Genomic DNA, 23,260 nt, shown 5'->3' with positions numbered 1-23,260 from the left:
TGCATAACTGTTAGCATGTTTCACCTTTGTTAGTCTTGAATTTGCTGTACTTGAACTCATCAGTTCATTGTCTTGAATAAATTTAATTCTTAGGCCACAGGTGCATATATAATCATGTTGCTCTGAGATCCCATTGCTCCCTTCTAAATTCTAAAAGTACACTCAGAGGTATATTATTGAGTGAGTATGTGGTCCCTGAAGACAATTTAGAAAGTGTGAGTGGATACAATTTGAAAATTTTTTAAATAGTTAGCATTTATAGAGTATCTACTATATATCAAGCACTGTGCTAAATATTTTACATCTATAAGCTCAGTTTCATCATCCTAACAACCTATTCTCACTTAACAGATGAAGAAACTGAGGCCCAACGAAGGTAAGTTATTTGAACAAGATCACGCTGCTGGTTATAGAGCTAGTTTTATAAGCTAAGTCTGTCTAGTTTTATGCCAAGTGCCTCAAACCTAATGTTTTCTATTCTTTTTTCTTAACACAAAACTGAAACTATACCTTACATGTAGCTTGGATCCTGCTTTTTTTCAGTTATCATTATACTTCGCATATTTCTCCATTTTATTTTTTTTCCAAGTCTGTATTCTTATCATGATTTTCCTGACAAGTGACATTTATGTTGCACTTATGTTCTGGGCATTGTGTGAAGAGCTTTAAATGAATTATCCCATTTGATCCTCACAATTCTATAAAGTAGGCACTATAATTTTTGTCACTTCACAGATAAAGAAACTAATATTTAGGTCAGAGAAGTGGCTGAAGGTCATATAATTAGTAAGACACAAAGCCAGGATTTGAACACAGGCAGTCCAACTCAGTAGTCCATGCTTTTAACCGTTATGCTTACTGCCTCATATATCGGGGTATACCAGGAGTCACGTAACTATTTCTCTATGGTTGCTTATTGAACTGTTTCGAATTTCTCATGAGTCTATAGAAATTAATTCTTGTACCAAAATTTTAATGCAAATCTTTTTATTATACCTTTGGATAGAAGTGGGATTACTGAGTCAAGTAAAATAAATACTTTTACAAATTTTTAAACAAATTACCCTTCAGAAAGTTTACACCAATTTATATTTCTAACAACAGCATATCACAGTGACTACTTTATACAAAGAACACAGTTTTTTAAGTTTCTTCTAGTTTGGGTAGTAAAATAATTTAAAGAAAAAGGGTCTCCTCTGGGATGATAGTCACCAAATCACAGTTCACAGGCCAACCCCACCACCAGTTTTGGTAAATAAGGTTGGATTGGCACACAGCCACACCAATTCACTTACCTACACCTGTGGCTGCTTTCATACTATAGCAGCAGAGCTGAGTAGGTGTGACAGACACTACATAGCCCACAAAGCCTAAAATAGTTATTATCTAGCACTTTACAGAAAAAGTATGTTGAGCCCTCCCCATGGATATTAATAATAGATTACCTACTTAGAAGTAGGGACATGTAACTGTTAAGTATTAGGAAGACTTGACCTTAGAGGCCACGGAACCTGGGGTGTTCTCATCTCTGCCACTGTGGCTTGACAGGCAACACAAGAGATGTTAAGAAACATGAACTTTAAAGTCAGAGAGAGCTGGGTTAGAGTTCCAGAACTGCCACTCACCAGCTCTGTGACTTTGGGAATGCAAGTAATACAAGTAGCTACATGAAGTCATTATGACTATTAATAGAGAAGAGGCATGTCAGTTGATCAGGACAGTGTCTTGCACATAATACATACTCAATAAATATTATTCCTTATTACTATTATCATCTAAAACCTGTCCTCAGAATAGGAAAAAAATGTTTGTATCAAGTAAGCTGAAGAATATAGGTTAAATAGTATCATTGCACACTCACCAAAATTGGAAGGCATGGGGACAGATGATGAGGAAGAAGCTTGACTATTGTCATTGCCCAACACAGTTGGGTGATTCATTGTTTCAGGTCTGTTTTCCACGCTGTTATCTTCTTTCACTAATACAGGTATAAATGCTAAAAGAAAAGAAGTCTCAATTGCAAATTCTGTATAGAGGAAACTATCCTTCAGGTATGAAGGAGAAATAAACATATTCTCAGACAAAAGAAAATTTAAAATGTTTGTCAATAGCAGACCTACTCTTAAATAAAGGCAAAAGGAAGATCTTCAAACAGAAAGGTTATGATGACAGAAGGAATCTTGGAGCATCAGGAAGGAAGAAAGAACAATAAAAAGAGCAGGAAAGTGCATATAGAGAAATTCAATCATTCATACTTTGCTGGGAGAGACGTTAACATGGAACAAACTGGAAAACAGTTTGGAAGTTTCTTATAAATCTAAACCTGTAATTACTACATGACACAGCAATTTCTTGGGCATTTAGAAATCACGAGAAATAGAAGCTCATGATGACACAAAATCTGCATGTGAGTGTTCTTAACATCTTTATTTGTAATAGCCAAAAACTGTAAATAACCCAGATGTCTTTCAACAGGTGAACAGTTAAACAAACTCTGGTAAATTCAATATCAGAATATTATTCAACAATAAAAAGGAATAAAGAACAGAAAGAGCAGAAATATGGGCAAATACAATACTATCATGAGTTTTGTAATTCATATGTAATTACTGAAATGAGAATACCATTTGACACCTAAGGCAATGATAGTTAAAATTGAGAAGGGCAAAGGAAACTAGAGTTAAAGTTTCAATACATCATTCTAAGGAGTAAAGTGTTGATACCAGTAGACTGTGACAAGCCACATACATATATAATAACACCCAGAGTGACCAGAAGGAAAACTATATGAAGCAATACACTCAAAAACAAATAAATCAAGATGAAATACTAGAAAATGTTCAGGTAACCCACAGAAATGCAAGAAATAAAATCAGGAAACAAAGAAAAAATAATAAAATGGCAGACTTAAAACCCTGATATCAATAATTATTTTAAATGTAAATGACTTAACCATATCAATTAAGTGGCAGCAATTGATAAAGTGAATAAAAACAAGATCCAACTATATGCTGTTTACAAGAAAATCTATAAGTTCAATGACATCAATGAATTGAAAGTAAAATGATAGAAAAATATATACCATGCAAATATTAACCCTAAAAAAAGAGTAGTTATGTGGCTATCAGATAAAATAGACTTCACAGGCTTCCCTGGTGATCTAGAGGTTAAGAATCCACCTGCCAATACAGGGGACACGGTTCACCTACTGAAGCCAGCCCACCTAGAGTCCATGCTCCACAACAAGAGAAGCCACTGCAATGAAAAGCCCACACATGGAAACTAGAGAAAACCCAGGCACAGCAATGAAGACCTAGTAGAGCCAAAAATAAATAAATCTTTTTTAAAAAATAGACTTCAGAGCAAACAAAGTTACTAGAGACAATAAGGATGAAAGGCTCAACCCCCCAGGAAGACATAACAATCCTTAATATACCAAACAACAGAGTCTCAAAATACATGAAGCAAAAAGTGAAAGAGTTGAAAGGAGAAATAATCAGACCTACAGTTATATTTGAGGACCTCAACACCCTCCTCTCAGCAACTGGTGGAACAACCAGAAAAAGCAGCAAAGATATAGAAGACCCAAACAATACAATCAACCAACAGGATTCTCATTGTAGAGAAGGAAATGGCAACCCCCTCCAGTATTCTTGCCTGGAGAATTCCATGGACAAAGGAGCCTGGCAGGCTACAGTCCCTGGGGTTGCAAAGAGTTGGACACGACTGAGTGACTATCACTCACTCACTCACCCAATAAAAGCAGAATACATATTTTTGTCAAATGCCTGTGCATCATTCACCAAGATAGACCACATTCTGAGCCAGAGAAAAATCTCAACAAATTTAAAAGAAATGAAATAATATATGGTATATTGTCTGACCATAATGGAATCAAATTAGACATCAATAATAGAAAGTAGAAAATCTTTAAACACTTAGAAATTAAACAGCATATTTCTAATTAATACATAAAGAGAACATTTCCATGGACATGATAAAATGTATAGGACTTAATAAAAATACAACACATGAAAATATATGGGATGCAACCAAAGTAATACTGAAAGTGAAATTTATAGCACTAAATGCTTACATTAGAAGAGAGGGAAAAGTTCCAAATCTATAATCAAAGTTCCTGCACCAAAAGTGAAGAGAAGAGTAAAAGAAACCCAAAATATACAAAAAATAAGGAAATAATAAAAAGCAGAAATCAATGAAACTGAAAATATGAAAAATAGGAAAAGAAATGAAGCAAACAGCTGGTACCGCAAAAAAGATTAATAAAGCTAATAAACCTCTAGAAAGACTCACAAAAATAAAAGAGGTGATACAAATTGTCAACATCAGGAATGCAATGGGATATCACAACATATTTAGCAGCCATTAAAAAGATAACAGGGAATACTACAATTCAGTTTACCCTCACAAATTTGATGACTTAGAAGAACTATACCAATTCTCCCAAAATTTTTAGTATTTTAGTATTTGTAAATACAAAAACTTAACCAAGATTACAGAGACAATCTAAATAGTCCTATAACCATCATGGAAATTAGATTTGCAATTAAAAAGCTCCCCAAAAAAGGAATCTACAAGCCCAAGTTGATCTGTGGGTTTGACACAATTCCCATCAAAATCCCAGCAATTTTGGGGGGAAACATAAGCAAGCTTATTCTAAAATGAGGATGGGAAGGCATAGGACCTAGAATATTTAAAATGATTGTTGAAAAAGAAGAATAAAGTAGGAGGAATCATTCTACCTGATGACGACGTTTACTGTATAACAACAATAATTACAAAGTTGTGGTTTGGCAGAGGGGTAGAAACTGCTGCAGCAACTGGATAGGCATAGGAAAAACAAAAAGAAGAACCTCGACCTACATCTCACACCTTATACAAAATTAACACAAATGTGAACTGTAAAATATAAAACTTTTAGAAAAAACATAGGAGAAAAAATTTGGGATCAAAGACTAAACAGAGTTCATAGACTCTATACAGAAAGTATAAAATCCATAAAAAGAAAGTATAAATTGAACCTCAAAAAATTAAAAATTTTCTTTCTTCAAAATAAAACAAAAACACCTGGAGAAAGGATGACAAGGAAAGCTGCAGATAGGAAGAAAATATTTGCAAACCACAGAAACAACAAAAGACTAGTATCTCAAATATCTAAACAACTCCCAAAACACAGCAGTAAAAAAAAAGAAAAAAATTATAAGACAGAACAGACATTTCAGAGAAAGAACATACAGATGGAAAATTACCACATGTGAAGATGCTGCACATCATTATCCAAGGCAAATGCATATTAAACCCACAACAAAATATTACTGTATACCTATCAGAATGGATAAAATTTTTAAAAATAGTGAAAATACCAAATGCCAGTGAGGATGCAGAGAGAATGAATTACTTATGCATTGCTGGTGGGACTATAAAATCGGTCATTCTGAAAATAGTTTGCCACTTTCTTATAAAACTAAAAATACTACCCAGCAACTGTGCTCTTGAGCATTTATCATAGGGAAATGAAAACTATGTTCAGACAAAAACCTGCACAAGAATGTTTACAGCAACTTTACTCCTAATACTTAAAAACTGGAAACAACCCAGATATCCTTCAGTAGGTGAACAGATAAACAAATCATGGTACACCAGTTCCATGGAATAGTGCTCAGCAACCAAAAAGGAAGGAACTACTAATATACGCAGCAACCTGGATGAATCTCAAGGGAGTCTGACTGTGTGAATCACAATGAACTGGAAAATTCTGAAAGAGATGGGAATACCAGACCACCTGACCTGCCTCTTTAGAAACCTGTATGCAGGTCAGGAAACAACAGTTAGAACTGGACATGGAACAACAGACTGGTTCCAAATAGGAAAAGGAGTACGTCAAGGCTGTATCGGAGAAGGAAATGGCAACCCACTCCAGTATTCTTGCCTCGAGAATCCCAGGGATGGCGGAGCCTGGTGGGCTGCCGTCTATGGGGTCGCACAGAGTCGGACATGACTGACGTGACTCAGCAGCAGCAGCAAGGCTGTATATTGACATCGGGCTTATTTGACTTATATGCAGAGTACATCATGAGAAACGCTGGGCTGGATGAAGCACAAGCTGGAATCAAGATTGCCGGGAGAAATATCAATAACTTCAGATATGCAGATGACACCACCCTTATGGCAGAAAGTGAAGAAGAACTAAAGAGCCTCTTGATGAAAGTGAAAGAGGAGAGTGAAAAAGTTGGCTTAAAGATACTTACTCCTTGGAAGGAAGGTTATGATCAACCTAGATAGCATATTTAAAAGCAAAGACATTACTTTGCCAACAAAGGTCCGTCTAGTCAAGGCTATGGTTTTTCCAGTAGTCATGTATGGATGTGAGAGTTGGACGGTGAAGAAAGCTGAGCGCCGAAGAATTGATGCTTTTGAACTGTGGTGTTGGAGAAGACTCTTGAGAGTCCCTTGGGCTGCAAGAAGATCCAACCAGTCTATCCTAAAGGAAATCAGTCCTGGTTGTTCATTGGAAGTACTGATGCTGAAGCTGAAACTCCCAATACTTTGGCCACCTCATGTGAAGAGTTGACTCACTGGAAAAGACCCTAATGCTGGGAAGGATTGGGGGCAGGAGGAGAAGGGGACGACAGAGGATGAGATGGTTGGATGGCATCACCGACTCGATGGACATGGGTTTGGGTAAACTCTGGGAGTTGGTGATGGACAGGGAGGCCTGGCGTGCTGTGATTCATGGGGTCGCAAAGAGTCGGACACGACTGAGTGAGTGAACTGAACTGAAAGCTCAACATTCAGAAAACTAAGATCATGTCATCTGGTCCCATCACATCATGGCAAATAGATGGGGAAAACAGTGGAAACAGTGGCTGACTTTATTTTTGGGGGCTCCAAAACCACTGCAGATGGTGACTGCAGCCACGAAATTAAAAGACGCTTACTCCTTGGAAGGAAAGTTATGACCAACCTAGACAGCATATTAAAAAGCAGAGACATTACTTTGCCAACAAAGGTCCGTCTAGTCAAGGCTATGGTTTTTCCAGTAGTCATGTATGGATGTGAGAGTTGGACTATAAAGAAAGCTGAGTGCTGAAGAATTGATGCTTTTGAACTGTGGTATTGGAGAAGACTCTTGAGAGTCCCTTGGACTGCAAGGAGATCCAACAAGTCCATCCTAAAGGAGATCAGTCCTAGGTGTTCATTGGAAGGACTGATGTTGAAGCTGAAACTCCAATATTTTGGCCACCTGATGTGAAGAGCTGACTCATTTGAAAAGACCCTGACGCTGGGAAAGATTGAAGGCAGGAGGAGAAGGGGACGACAGAGGATGAGATGGTTGGATGGCATCACCGTCTCAATGGACAGGAGTTTGGGTAAACTCCGGGAGTTGGTGATGGACAGGGAGGCCTGGCGTGCTGCGGTTCATGAGGTCACAAAGAGTCGGACACGAATGAGGGACTGAACTGAACTATTAAATACTATGAGTCGATTAATAGAACATTGTCTTGCAATTACAAAATTATAAAGAGAGAGAACACATTAATATTTGGATGGGTTGCAGATGAAGCCAGGTAAGGAATGACAAGAAAGATGTGGGTGTGTTTATAAAAAGGCAAAAGACGGTTCTTGAATGACAGAACAATTCTGTATCATGACTGGTAGTGGTGAATATCCAAACCTTAACACTTCACATAAGTGCAGAGAACTACACACACACACACACACACACACACACAAATAAAAGTAAAGCTGAGTACATCTGAAAAGATCTGTGGATCATATCATTCTCAAAATCTTAGTTGTCATATTTTACTATATTTTTGCAAAATACTAGTATTGGGAGATATTGGGTAAAGGGTACATAAGATCTCTCTGTATTACTTCTTGCAACTACATGTGATTCTGAAATATCTAAAAATGAAAAGTCTAATGTTGAAAAAGCAATCACTAAGAATTAATATTAAGAATGCTGATGGGTCTAAATTAGAGTGCTACTCATAATAGGTGTCACTTCAAACTCACCAAATTCAGGAGTTATGAAGATACATTCTGAATCAGCTTGTTGGTCACTGTCATTTTTTATTACACTTGCATGATTCTCTGCTTCAGAACTCATTTCTGTGCTGGATTCTGTTTGAACAATATTTTGATAAGGAAAACATTTTCAAGTAATGAAAGACAAGAAATCTCAACAGTAATTTTTATTTCATACAAAACTATCATTCAGGAATGAAGGAAAAATAAAGACATCCCTAGACAAAAGAAAACTAAAAAAATGTCACGACTGACTTATCCTTAAAAACGGCTAAAGGAAAATCATCTGACCAAAAGGATATGATGAAGAAAGGAACCTTGGAGCATGAGGAAGGAAGAAAGAACAATAGAAAGAACAAAGGGACTTCCCTTGTGGTCCAGTGGTTAAGACTCAGTGCTTACACTGCAGAAGCCATGAGTTTGATCCCTGGTTGGGAAACTAATATCCCACATGCCATGTGGTACAGCACCCCCCGCCAAATTTTTTAATAAAAAACTTTAAAAATATATTAATAATAAAAAAGAAAGAGTAGAAATACACATGCAAAGAAACTAGATCATTCATACATTGCTAGTGGGACTATAAAATGGTACAACTACACTGGAAAACAGTTTGGCAATATTTTACAAAACTCAGCTTACAATTACCATAGGATGCTGCAACTGTGCTCTTGGGTGTTAGCCCAGAGAAGTGAAAACTGATGTTCATACAGAAACCTATACACAAGCATTCACAGTAGCTCTACTCCAAATAGCCAAAAACTGGTAACAACTCAGACATCCTTCAACTGGTGAATAGATAAACGATGGTACACGCATACCATGGAGTAGTCCTCAACAATAAAAAAGTATTGATTTACAAAGCAACTTAGATAAATCTTCAGGGAATTATGGTGAATGAAAAAAGGCAATCCCAAAAGGTTACATATTATGTAAGTCTATATAAAACTCTTGAAATGACAAAATTATAAAGAATGAAAACAGATTAGTAGTTGCTGAGGGCAGGTACAGGGAATGGTAGGGGTAGGAGCATGACAGAAGAAAGGTAGGTGTGGTTTTAAAGGGCAAAAGGGAGAATCCTTGTGGTAATGGAAATGTTCTGTATCTTGACTGTGATGGAGGATATGGAAATGTATTCAGGTTGCAAAATAATATAATAATAAATCACACACACAAATATAAACACACAAATAAAGATAAAACTAAAGACAGCTCAATAAAATCTGTGGATTTTATCAATGTCTATATCCTGGTTCTGACACTGTATTAGAACTTTACAGGATGTTATCTTTGTGGGAAACTTGGTAAAGTATACACAAAATCTCTCTATTATTTTTTATAACGGCATGGGCAGCTAAAATTTTCTTTTAAAAAAAAACTTAATTTTTAATTAGGAAAAGTTCATATTAAGGGTGTTAATAAACCTAAATTAAATAGTGCTACTTATAATATGTATCATTATAAACTTACCAAAATCAGAAGGGATGAAGATATATGAAGCATGTTCATCACTGTCATATTCCAAGAAAGGTGACTGACTCATCACTGGAGTGTCATTTTCCAGGCCGGTTTCTGCTTTGACCAACATTTCTGTTAGTAAAATGTTCTTCAAATGCTGTGAGAAAAGACTCCACCCTCATACCTATATCCGATGAAACTATCTTCCAGTAATGAAGAAAAAATAGATATTCACAAAGGAAAACCAAAAGTATTTGTCACTAACTGACTTATGCTTAAAAATGGCTACAGGAAAATCTTCTAAAAAAAAGTATATAATAGAATTCTGGAGCATTAAGAAGGAGAACGAACAATGGAAAGAACAGAAATATGGATGCAGAGAAATCAGATCACTCATACATGGCTGGCAGGAATGGAAAATGGTACAGCTACACTGGAAAGCAGTTTGAAAATTTCCTGTAAACTAAGGATGCAGTTCCAACAACTGCAACAACACAAGAGAAGACTCTACACATGAACATCACCAGATGGTCAACACCGAAATCAGACTGACTATATTCTTTGCAGCCAAAGATGGAGAAGCTCTATACAGTCAGCAAAAAAAAGACCGGGAGCTGATTGTGGCTCAGATCCTGAACTCCTTATTGCCAAATTCAGACTTAAATTGAAGAAAGTAGGGAAAACCACTAGACAATTCAGGTATGACCTAAATCAAATCCCTTATGATTATACAGTGGAAGTGACAAATAGATTTAAGGGACTAGATCTGACAGACAGAGTGCCTGATGAACTATGGACGGAGGTTTGTGACACCGTACAGAACACAAGGATCAAGACCATCGCCATGGAAAAGAAATGCAAAAAAGCAAAATGGCTGTCTGAGGAGGCCTTACAAATAGTTGTGAAAAGAAGAGAAGCCAAAAGCAAAGGAGAAAAGGAAAGATAGCAAGGAGAATAGCAAGAATAGCAAGGAGAGAATAAGAATAGCAAGGAGAGATAAGAAAGCCTTCCTCAGTGATCAATGCAAAGAAATACAGAAAACAACAGAATGGGAAAGACTAGAGATCTCTTCAAGAAAATTAGAGATACCAAGGGAACATTTCATACAAAGATGGGCTCGATAAAGGACAGAAATGGTATGGACCTAACAGAAGCAGAAGATATTAAGAAGAGGTGGCAAGAACACACAGAACTGTACAAAAAAGATCTTCATGACCCAGATAATCACGATGGTGTGATCACTCACCTAGAGCCAGACATCCTGGAATGTGAAGTCAAGTGGGCCTTAGAAAGCATCACTATGAACAAAGCTAGTGGAGGTGATGGAATTCCAGTTGAGCTATTTCAAATCCTGAAAGATGATGCTGTGAAAGTGCTGCACTCAATATGCCAGCAAATTTGGAAAACTCAGCAGTGGCCACAGGACTGGAAAAGGTCAGTTTTCGTTCCAATCCCAAAGAAAGGCAATGCCAAAGAATGCTCAAACTACCGCACAATTGCACTCATCTCACACGCTAGTAAAGTAAAGCTCAAAATTCTCTATGCCAGGCTTCAGCAATACGTGAACCATGAACTTCCAGATGTTCAAGCTGGTTTTAGAAAAGGCAGAGGAACCAGAGATCAAATTGCCAACATCTGCTGGATCATCGAAAAAGCAAGAGAGTTCCAGAAAAACATCTATTTCTGCTTTATTGACTATGCCAAAGCCTTTGACTGTGTGGATCACAATAAACTGTGGAAAATTCTAAAAGAGATGGGAATACCAGACCATCTGACCTGCCTCTTTAGAAACCTGTATGCAGGTCAAGAAGCAACAGTTAGAACTGGACATGGAACAACAGACTGGCTCCAAATAGGAAAAGGAGTACGTCAAGGCTGTATATTGTCACCCTGCTTATTTAACTTATATGCAGAGTACATCACGAGAAACGCTGGAATAGAAGAAGCACAAGCTGGAATCAAGATTGCCAGGAGAAATATCAATAACCTCAGATATGCAGATGACACCACCCTTATGGCAGAAAGTGAAGAGGAACTAAAAAGCCTCGTGATGAAAGTGAGAGAGGAGAGTGAAAAGGTTGGCTTAAAGCTCAACATCAGAAAACTAAGATCATGGCATCTGGTCCCATCACTTCATGGGAAATAGATGGGGAAACAGTGGAAACAGTGGCTCGCTTTATTTTTTTGGGCTCCAAAATCACTGCAGATGGTGATTGCAGCCATGAAATTAAAAGATGCTTACTCCTTGGAAGGAAAGTTATGACCAACCTAGACAGCATATTAAAAAGCAGAGACATTACTTTGCCAACAAAGGTCCGTCTAGTCAAGGCTATGGTTTTTCCAGTAGTCATGTATGGATGTGAGAGTTGGACTATAAAGAAAGCTGAGCGCCAAAGAATTGATGCTTTTGAACTGTGGTGTTGGAGAAGACTCTTGAGAGTCCCTTGGACTGCAAGGAGATCCAACCAGTCCATCCTAAAGGAGATCAGTCCTGGGTGTTCATTGCAAGGACTGGTGTTGAAGCTGAAACTCCAATACTTTGGCCACCTGATGCGAAGAGTTGACTCATTGGAAAAGACCCTGATGCTGGGAAGGATTGGGGGCAGGAGGAGAAGGGGACAACAGAGGATGAGATGGCTGGATGGCATCACTGACTCGATGGCCATGAGTTTGGGTAAACTCTGGGAGTTGGTGATGGACAGGGAGGCCTGGCGTGCTGCAATTCATGGGGTCACAAAGATTTGGACACAACTGAGCAACTGAACTGAAATGAAGGATCCAGTTACCACAGGTTCCAGAAATTGCATTCTTGGGCATTCATCCAGAGAAGTGAAAACTTTTGTGAAAGAGTGAAATGAATGAAATGAAAAAGTTTAAAACTATGAATAAATATTCATATCAACTTTACCCTTAACAGTCAAAAAGAGGAAACACAGAGGTTTTCAAAACAGATGAACAGAAAAATAAACCCTGGTATATTCACACTATGAAATAATAGTCAGCAATAAAAAAGAAGGAACCACTGCTACACACAACAGTATGAATGAATCTCCAGGGAATTACATCGAAGGAAGAAACCAATCTCAAACACTACATGATTCCATTTATATAACAATGCTGAAGGGACAAATAATAGATCTGGAGAACAGATTCATAGTTACCATGAAACAGGGCAGAGGGTAGGAGTAGAGGGCAAATGTCAGTTGGAGAGAGATGGGTGTGGTTATAAAAGAGAAATATGAGAGAGCATGGTAGTGATGCAACTGTTTCAAGGCTTACCTGTGGTAGAAGATACGTGATCTGTACATATGGAAAAACTGTATAGAACTCAATACACACATATTAATGCAAGTGAAACTGGGGGCATCTCAATAATATCTGTGGATGGTATCATGTTGATATCTTGGTTGTGGTAATTTTCTATTATTCTGTAAGATGATACCATTTTACCATTTTACAATGGTAGATACCGTTTTACCATTGGGGAACATTGGGTAATCAGAACCCAGGATCGTTCTGTACTATTTATTATAACTGCATGTACAGCTAAATTTTTCTGAAAATAAAAACTTTAATTAGAAAGAGCTACCTCTATCTTACACTACGGAGAGTAATGAATCTAGATTAAAGATATGTCAAAGTATCGTTTCAAACTCACCAGCACTGGGTGGAGTGCAGAGAGGTGAAGAGCCAGTATCTGGGTCACTGTCATTTCCCACTACAGCTTCATTTCCCACTGTCTGAGAGCTGTTAGTCACGGTGGTTTCTGCTTGTCCTGGCATTTCTATAAGTATAACTTTTTCAACTGCTGAAAGATAAGAACTCGCAACTGTGAACTCTATACTGGGTGAGACTGTACTTCAGGAAAGAACAGTAAATAAAGACATTATGACACAAAGGAAAAAAGAATTTTTAATTTTCCCTAGCAGATTTTCCCTTAAAAATGGCTAAAGGAAAATCTTCAAAAAAAAGATATTATTAGATAAGGAATCTTGGAGCATCATGAAGGAAGAAATAACAATGGACAGATCAGGGAAATGGATGGAGAGAAAATGGATCAACCACACTTTGCTGCTGGAAATGTAAAATGGTACAGCCTCTATGGAAAATTGTTTGGCAGTTTCTAACAAAACTAAACATGCTATTACTTATAAGACCCAGCAACTGCACTTTTGGCATTCATGACAGAGAAATGGAAATTTATATTTACGTAAAAGTCAATATATCAATGTTCACAGCACTTTACTTGAAGTATCCAAAAACTCAGAAAGAAAAAAAAACAAATTTCCTTCAATGTATGAATTAAAAAAAAAATAAACCATTGTGTGTGTGTATACACACACACCATGGAAAACTCTTCATCAATAGGAAGGATCTATTAGGAAATAAAAATTGATATTTACACAAAAGTATATATATGAATATGTATAGCTGCTTTACTCCTAATAGCCAAAAACTGAAAAAAAAAATCCAGATGCCCTTCAACAGGTGAAGAGTTAAAATGTTGTATATCCATAGCATGGAATATTCTACAGCAGTAATAGTAATAAACTATTGACACATGCCACAAACTGGATGACTCTTCAGGGAAATAACCTGAGTGAAATAAGCCAATCCCAAAGTTATATGGTACATTATTCCACTTATATATAACAATCTGAGACAAAATTATAGAAACAGAGAAGAGATCAATGGTAGCCAGGTGTTAGCGATGGGTCTTGGAGGAAGGAAAGGCTGGTTGTGTTTGTATAAAAGCAGTAACAAGGGATCCTTGAGTGATGGTAATAATCTCTACCTTGACTGTGGTGTACTCACTCACTGCATAGTGCTAAATACACACATGAGAGTGTACACACACACACACACGTAAAACTGGAGGCACCTCAATAACATATGTGGGTTGTATCAATGTCAGTATATGGGTTGTGACACTGTACCATTGTTTTGCAATGTGTAGTCATTGGGAAAAATAAGTAAAGGATCAATAGGATCTCTGTGCATTATTTTTACAGCTGCATGTGAATCTTAAATTATACCAAAAAGTTTTAAGAGCTACAACTGGTTTGTAATTAAGAATGTGGATGTATCTACACTAAACAGTGCTACTCACAATATGTATCATTTCAAACTCACCAAAATTAGGTACGACGGAGTGAGATGAAGGGTCAGTACCTTGACCAGTGATACGTCCCAAGAAAGCTGGATAATACACTGTCTGAGAGCTGTTTTCCACACCAGTTTCTTCTTTTATTGGCATTTGTGTAAGGATGAATTTTTCAACCCCTGAAAGAAAAGAACTCTCAATCGTGAATTCTACATGAAATGAAACTATCCTTCAAGTAAAAGGTGAAACAAAAACATTTTGAAACAAAGGAAAACTAAAAGAATCTGTCCCTAGCAAACTTACCCATATGGAGAGGTTAAAGGAATATCTTCAAACAGAAAGGATAGGATGAAAGAAGGAAATTGGGAGCATCAGGAAGAAAGAAAGAGCTATGATAACAGAAATATGAATATAAAGAAACTGGATCATTGCTGGTAAGCATGAAAAATGGTACAACCTCTCCAGAAAACTGGCATTTTCTTACAAAATTAAACATGCTATTACCATAAGACTCAAAAATTGCACTTTGGAATTCAAGACAGAAAAATTAGAACTTACATTTATACAAAAACCAGTACATGGATGTTCATAACATCATTACTCTTAATACTAAAAACCATGGGGAAAAAACTAATGTCCTTCCATGGCTGAGTGGTTAAAAACAATTACTGCATATTGAACTCCTGTAAAACTATTCAGCAAAAAAGGAAGTTTTGTACATGGATGAATCCTCAAGGATTCTATTGAACTCCTGTAAAATTATTCAGCAAAAAAAGGAAGTTTTGTACATGGATGAACCCTCAAGAATTATGGCGAGTGAAAAAAATCCTCAAAGTTTATGTACTGTAAGGTTCCTTTTGTATAATGTTCTTGAAGTGACAAAATTATAGAAACCAGTGTTTGCCAGGGGCTAGGGAATGAACAATGGGGAAGGAGAGGGTCACTGAGAGAGGTGGGAGTGTCTATAAAGGGGCAAGAAGAGGCATCCTTATGGTAATGGAAATGTTTCTGTCTTGACATGGTGGTGGATATCACATCTACTCATGTGATGAAATCAGACAGAAATAAATATAAACACATACAAATTACCACAAGTAAAACTAGGGATATCTCAGTAACATCTGTGTATTATATCAATGTCAATACCTGAGTTGTGATATTTTACTAGTTTTGCAAGATGTTATCATTGAGAGAAAAGGGTAAAGTGTAAAAGGGGTCTTTTTATATTATTTCTTATAAATATATGTGAATCTAAAATTATCCCACAATAAAAAGTTTAATTTTAAAAAACGGGCTACTGCTAACTTGCATTAAGGATGCTGATGCATCTAAATTACATAGTGCTACTTATACTATGTATTATTTGAAACTCACCAAAATTAGGTGGGAGGTTGACAGATGATGAGCTCAGGCCACTGTCATTTCCTGATAAAGTTGGGTAACTCACTGTCTCGGGGTTATTCTCCGGGCCGGTTTCTGCTACCTCTGGCATAGTTACAGTAAAAACATTTTTCGAGTGCTTAAGAAAATAACTGTCAATCATTAATTCTATATGCAGTGAAACTATGCCTCATTAAGAAATGGGAAATAAATATATTCTTACATGAAGGAAAACTAAAAGAACTTGTCTCTTTGAGCATCAAGAAGAACAATGGAAAGAGAATAAATATGCATGAAGAAAAATTATATCACACATATATTATGGATAGAAAGAAAAATTATACAGCTCCTCTGAAAAATAATTTTAGTAGTTTCTTATAAAACTAAACATGGAATTACATGTGAGCCAGAATTGCCCTCTTGGGCATTCATCTCAAAGAAATGTAGATTTATATTTATGCAAAAGCTGGCAAAGGACTGTTCATAGAGCTAAACTTGTAACAGCGAAAAATAGGAAATATCCCAAATGTCCTTCAGTGGGTGAACAAATAAACAGTTACATACCCATACCATAGAATACAACTCAACAATAAAAAGGAAGAAACTCTTGATACAAGCAATGTGTGTGTGCATGTGCTCAGTCGTGTCCAACTCTTTGCGACCCCATGGACTGTAGCCCACCAGGCTCCTCTGTCCATGGGATTTCCCAGGCAAGAATACTGGAGTGGGTTGCCGTTTCCTCCTCCAGGGGATCTTTCCACCTCAAGGATCGAACCCACATCTCCTGTGTCTCCTGCATTGGCAGGTGGATTCTTTACCACTTGAGCCACCTACGTTCAGTTAAAAAAAAAAAAAGCCATGCCCAAAAGGTTCTATAGTACTTTATTCCATTTAAATAACAATATTCAAATGACAAAATCATAGAAAGTCAATTCTGGGCTGGTCTAGGGTGTTAGAATGGGGCAGAGTGGGAGGAAAGGGTGTCCAGAAGGAAGTAGTTGTGGTTAAGAAAAGGGCAATATGAAGGGTGTTTGTGGTAATGATGGAAATGTTCTGTATCATGACTCTGTGTGTGTATTAGTCGCTCAGTCATGTCTGACTCTTTGTGACCCATGGACTATAGCCAACCAGGCTTCTCTGTCCATGGAATTCTCCAAGCAAGAATACTGGAGTGGGCAGCCATTCCCTTCTCCAGGAAATCTTTCCAACCCAGGGATCGAACCCTGGTCTCCTGCATTGCAGGCAGATTCTTTACCATCTGAGCCACCAGGGAAGCCCAGAGCAAACACACTGAGGCATGAAATAAAATTGCATAGAACTCAATGCACACACACACACAGACAAATGTGGATTTAATCAATGTCAGTATACTGGTTGTGATATTTTGCTATAGTTTTGCAAGATGTTTTTATTAAGGAAGATAGATGAAGCAAAAATAGGATCTCTGTATAGTTTCTTACAAGTACACATGAATCTAAAATTACCTCAAAATTAAAAGCATAATATATAAAAGAGCTACCACTGAGTTGCATTAAGGATGTTAGTGAATCTAGATGAAACAGTGCTACTTGCAATGTGTATCATTTCAAACTCACCAAAATTGGGAGGAATGCAGATAGATGAGACAGTATCCTGGCCACTGCCATTTTCCAGTAAAGGTGGGTAATGCATTGTCTCACTGTTGCTTGCAAGGCTGGTTTCTGCTTCTCCTGGTGTTTCTACAAATAAAAAGTTTTCAAGGGCTGTAATACAAAAATTTTCATCCAGGAATTCCATACTGAGTGAAACTGTCCTTCAGAGAAGAAGGGGAAACAAAGACATTATCACACAAAGGAAAACTAAAAGATTTTGTCCTTGGCAGGCTTATTCTTAAAAGTAAATTTAAAAGAAAATCTTCTACCACATAGGATATGATGAAAGAAGGAATCATGAAGCATCAACAGGAGAAAGAACAATGAAAGAGCAGAAATATGGCTCCAGAGAAACTGGATCACTCATACCTTTCTGGCAGGAATGGAAAATGGTACACCTACACTGGAAAATAGGTCAAAGTACAAAGTGACAGTCACTCGGTCATGTCTGACTCTTTGCAACCCATGGACTATAGCCTGCCAGGCCCTCTGTGCATGGGATTCTCCAGGCAAGAATACTGGAGTGGGTAGCCATTCCCTTCTCCAGAGAATCTTCCCAACCCAGGGATCGAACCCTGGTCTCCTTCATTGCAGGCAGATTCTTTACCATCTGAGCCACCAGGGAAGCCCGGTAGTTTCTCATAAAATTAAACATGTGGTTAACATATAGCAAGCAATTGCACTCTTGGGTATTCATGCCAGAGAAATGAAAACTTCTATTTACACAAAAACCTGTACATGAAGATTCACAGCAGCCTTAGTCCTAACATGAAAACCTGGATTACGAAACTTCAAATTTTCTTAAACAGATGAATGGTTAAACTATGACACATCCATACCAAGTAGCAGTACTGAGCAATAAAAAGGAAGGAACTACTGAACAACTTGGTTTAATCTCCAGGGCCTTATATTGAGTGAAAAAAGCCAGTATCAAAATGTTACATACTATATGCCTCCAAATATATAACAATTTTGAAGTGACAAAGTTCTATAGATGAAGAATAGATCAGTGGTTCCCAAGAATTAGGGATAAGGGAATGAAGAGGGCCAGGTCATCAGAGGGTGATGGGCATGGTTATAAAAAGGCAACACAAGTGATCCATGTGATGGAACTGTTCTGTCCCTTGACTATGGTGGTGGATATACAAACCTTATCACATGATAAATCAGAATAAAACTAAAAGTACAGACACACAGATGAATACAAGTCAAACTGGGAACAGTTGAATATGATCCATGGATTATATCAACATCAATATCCTGGTTGTGATATTTTACTATAGTTTCACAAGATGTTACCACTTTGGGAAATTGGGTAAAGGCTATGACTCTGTATTATTTCTTACAACTACATGTGAAGCTACAATTATCTCAGTATTTTTATTGTTGTTGTTCAGTCACCCAGTTGTGTCCGACTCTTGGACTGTGAACCCAAGGACTGCAGCATGCCAGGCCTCCCTGTCCTTCACCATTTCTCAGAGTTTGCCCAAGTTCATGTCCATTGAATCGAAAAACAGCTAGCACTAGTTTGCATTAAGGAAGCTTTTGAATCTAGATTACTAAGATGCTATTTACAATGTGTGCCATTTCAAACTCACCAAAATTGGAAAGGATGCAGAGAGATGGCAAGGCAGTGTCTGGGTTCATGCTGTTATTTATAGTTGAATATCTCACTGCCTCAAAGTTGCTGGGCAGACTGGATTCTGCTTGTCGACGATCTGCTGTGGGTTCTGCTGGAGGATCCTGGGCAGATGAGACATCACTGTTAGTACTTTTATCACCTTCATTGAAAATGGACAGAAGAGTAAGCCTAGGACACGGGCTGTCTGAGTCGTGACTCGGCTCTAATGAGTACGTAGAGACAATCCTGGGAAGTGGTGGACTCTCGCTGGGCGCCAGCTGCTGCAGTTCAGGGGATGCTGCTAACTGAAAAGATGTTCCTCCTGGATTGGTCTCAGCATCATTTTCCTGCCTTTCTGCTGGTGAAGATGGGTTACCATCTCCCTGTCCAGGATCAAAGAACAGGATGGGTTAAGCTCCTTTCTTTGGATTCTAGACCTTAATTTTTCCACGAGTACACAGTCAAAACCTTTACGTGTAAATCCAGATGATCTCTAAAATGACACATAGCCAGTATAAATCTTCTGTGAGTAAAAATAAACATTGAAAAGTAGTTAAATCATTAATACCTATTTTCCCTGCAACATCATTTTCCACAGTCAAGTATAAGCGCTGAATTTCGATTATATGATTTTTATTCTTCTTCATACATACATTTTGATCGCACTTTATACCTTATGATTACAAACAAAAATATTCAGCATCATGTCTCAAATCTAAACTTTAGCATTCTTCCAACAGAAGTTTAGTTTCCAACCTACTGCTAAAGTATAGATCAGTCTTGCTAATCTCACGAGTTATTAGCTCTCTCTCACTTCTAACTGAGTGGTATCTTTAGGAAATATAGGTTTATGGAAGTAGTAAAAATGTTCTTATAACACTTACACAGGTTAGCATCTGTGGTCTCCCCAAAGAACGCTGCATTTCTGAAACTATTCCACGAAGGTGGTTAATGTGACTATTCACAGTTTCAGTAAGTTCGTGCAAATTCTGTTACAATAAAAAATTTAGTGTTCCTATTTTGAAAAAAACAGTAACATATGAGAAAATACCAATAAACCAAACTTTGACTGCCAGAATCAAAGAAAGTTCTCAAGCCATCAGAAACTTGTTTCTCACTTGATGCCTGGTTGTTGGTGATCCAGAGCCAAGCTGGCTGAGCTAAAACACTCCAACCTCCCACTCAACTACTCCATATCATACATGCATTTGAAGAAGCTTGAATACTGCAAAGCTTCTTAAATGTACCACAATTCCTATAAGCCATCACATTTATGATGGAGTCAATTTACATCAAGGAAGGTGCTTTTTTAGGAAAGAAATGTTCAAATCTGCCAAAAGGCAAAAGAGTCTCTTTCCATACAATGTCAGTATAAACTAATAGGCAGAGAGCAGCCCATTCCAGAAAGAACAGTGAGCCAAATACAACAGATGTTTGGCTTCAAAGTATTTTAAAGTCATGCAATTAACAACCTTACAAAACCTTTGAGTACACAGCCCCTCTATGCCAATCAGTATGTGACTGATAAAACCTGAAAAATCCTGAAATACACAGAAATTTCATTCAGGCAAAAATACACTTATACAAAGAGGCCAGAACCACTACCTCATTCATTCATTAATTCAAGTAAACATTTATTGAGGGCTTACTACCTGTCAGAACAACTTTGCTAGATGCTGGGAATGTGGACACTTAAAAAAAAAAAAAAAAAAAAAAAACTCCTCCCCTAAGGAACTTCTATTTTAGCTGGGGAGAGAGAAAAATAGACGATTTCAATAAATAAATTGATTAGCAGCCTAGAACAGTGGTTTTCAAACTGTGGTCCATGCACTGGCAGCATCAGTATCACCCACAGCTTGTCAGAAATGCAAAATCCCCCATCTCAGACCTGCTGATACAGGAACTCATTGCTAGGAGAGAGCCCTCCAAGTAATTCTAATGCATGATCAAGTGTGAGACTCACTGGCTTATTACACTGGGATAAATAGCACAGGGTCTAGGGGAACAAGGTTGGGTTCAAATACTAGAGTTCTACCACTTATTAGCTCTGTAAACTTGGGCAAATCACTTAACTTCTCTGTGCTTCAATCTTCTCATATGTAGAATTGGGGATAAAAATCTCAAAGTTATCCTGAGGACAAAATGAGGTAATGGAGTCTTATAATGATACTAACATAATAATAATAGTACATAGTAACCGGTCCAATAACGCTCATCTATTATTATTATTACTACCAGTGCCATGACACAAGTAATAAGTGTGCACAGAAAAAAAATGGGACCCAATCCAGGCTGGCAGTCATGGTAGGCTTTTCAGAGAAGGAAATGTCTATGTTGAGAATTAAAAGGTGAGAAACTATTCACTTGGTGAGGATGCATGGAAGGGCATATAGTTCAGAAAGAACAGAAAATTCTAAAATACCAGAACATGAATTAGCATAATATATTTCGGGAACTATCTATGGCTTAATACAAAATGTGAAACCTAGAGGAAAAAGCATTGGGGAAGGAGGCTGGGGAGGCAAGTAGTGCCATTTTGAGATTTTTACCCAATAGAAACTCAAGCATGGGAAAGACATGAGGCAAACTCATCTTTGGAAAAGATTAAAATGCAAAATGGTGAGGATCTGAATCAAAGATGTGGTGCTTAGGATGTACAAGAAACTGTTTTGAGTGATATTAAAGAAAGAGAATCTTCAGGACTTGGTTAATGGGGGAGAGGGGAAGGAACTAGTCAAAGATAATGTCTGTATTTCTAGCTTAATTAAAGACATGATGGTAGTTAACCTGAGAGAGGGAATATGGAGAAGATGATTTTGTACACATTATACTGAGTTCTTCAGCAGGCATTGGCTAGATACATTCATGATTCTGGGGCTGTGAAAAGTGGCAGAGGCTAAAGACATAGATTTGGGAATCAGAATTGTATCAAAGCAAAACCTTTAATAAAGAGAGAATCATTCAGGTAGATTTAGACTGAGCAGAGGGGGACCAGTGGATAGCACAATGAACTTAGAAGAGAAAGATGTAATTTCAAAAACAGAGCAACACTTTTAATAATCCAAATGCTCATAGACACTCAGGATGATATCACACAATAAAACAAAAATATTACAATGCTATAAAACAGTGGCAATCAGAAAATAACAAATTACTGACAATTACAAATATAATTGATTGTGCCCCAAAAATACAAACACAACATCAGGAAGACAAAGACAAAAATATCTCTCAGAATGCTGTACACAGGTCAGAGACAGAAAATGAGATGAATATTAAGCAACATGGATGATGTAAGAGTTGTCACATCCAATTAAAAGTCACTCCAGGGACTTCGCTGGTGGTCCAGTGGTTAAGAATCCACCTTCTGATGCAGGGGACATGGATTCAACCCCTAGTCAGGGAACTAAGATCCCACACACGATGTGACAACTAGGCCCACATGCTACAACTAAGACTGATGCGGTCAAATTAATTAATTTTTTAATAAAATAAAAGTTACTCCAGAGGGAATACAGTATACGGAAAGGAGGAAATGAAGAAAGATTCTATCAGAGCTAAAGAATGGCACAAATCTTCAAATTGAAAGGGTCCATGGATACATGGGAAAAAAATAAAGATTCTAAAAGTTTCTAAAGCCAGAGAAAAAAATTCACCTATAAAAAATCATAATACTAACAGACTTCTCAAGAGCACTGGATACTAGAATAGAATTTCTATGGGAAAGTAATTTTGAATCTAGAATTGCATACTCAGCATGTGGGACAAATATGGGGCATAAGAGACATAAAGGGACACAAAGAAAATTTCAGATATACGAAGACTGGAAATTCAACTCCTATGCAACTTTCTGTGAAAAAAAAAAGTTTAAAAAGTAGTTACTCAGAGAAAATTATAAAGAAAGCAAGAGGGGAATCCAAGATGAAGAAGCCATGGGATCCAAGAAACAGCAGGCAGTCAAAAGAAGTACTGAGATGACAGTTGTGCCTCTAGAGTAATTGGTGCAAATTATAA

General features: G+C 37.4%; 1 protein-coding gene across 16 annotated transcripts in view; it reads right to left on the bottom strand.

The window, feature by feature from the left end:
- BEND2 (BEN domain containing 2) overlaps window positions 1–23,260 on the bottom strand; it is a 56,151-nt gene that overhangs the window by 11,228 nt on the left and 21,663 nt on the right. Inside the window, exons 5-13 of one of the 16 annotated variants that reach the window (XM_081564670.1) lie at window positions 20,131–20,235; window positions 19,224–19,629; window positions 17,590–17,736; window positions 15,989–16,099; window positions 14,644–14,793; window positions 13,169–13,318; window positions 9,523–9,624; window positions 8,041–8,148; window positions 1,862–1,996 (exon numbers count right to left, since the gene is read on the bottom strand). In XM_081564670.1, the coding sequence (XP_081420796.1) occupies window positions 1,862–1,996; window positions 8,041–8,148; window positions 9,523–9,624; window positions 13,169–13,318; window positions 14,644–14,793; window positions 15,989–16,099; window positions 17,590–17,736; window positions 19,224–19,629; window positions 20,131–20,235 (1,414 nt within the window). The remainder of the gene's footprint in view (window positions 1–1,861; window positions 1,997–8,040; window positions 8,149–9,522; window positions 9,625–13,168; window positions 13,319–14,643; window positions 14,794–15,988; window positions 16,100–17,589; window positions 17,737–19,223; window positions 19,630–20,130; window positions 20,236–23,260) is intronic. The other 15 variants (XM_081564671.1, XM_081564672.1, XM_081564673.1 and 12 more) reach the window with 15 other exon arrangements.

This window comes from Giraffa tippelskirchi, chromosome X, assembly GCF_054371585.1.
Source record: "Giraffa tippelskirchi isolate mGirTip1 chromosome X, T2T-mGirTip1v1.2.pri, whole genome shotgun sequence".
Taxonomy (NCBI): Eukaryota; Metazoa; Chordata; class Mammalia; order Artiodactyla; family Giraffidae; genus Giraffa; species Giraffa tippelskirchi.
Note: the sequence above shows the minus strand (reverse complement) of the source record. Positions and strands in the feature narration are given on the sequence as shown.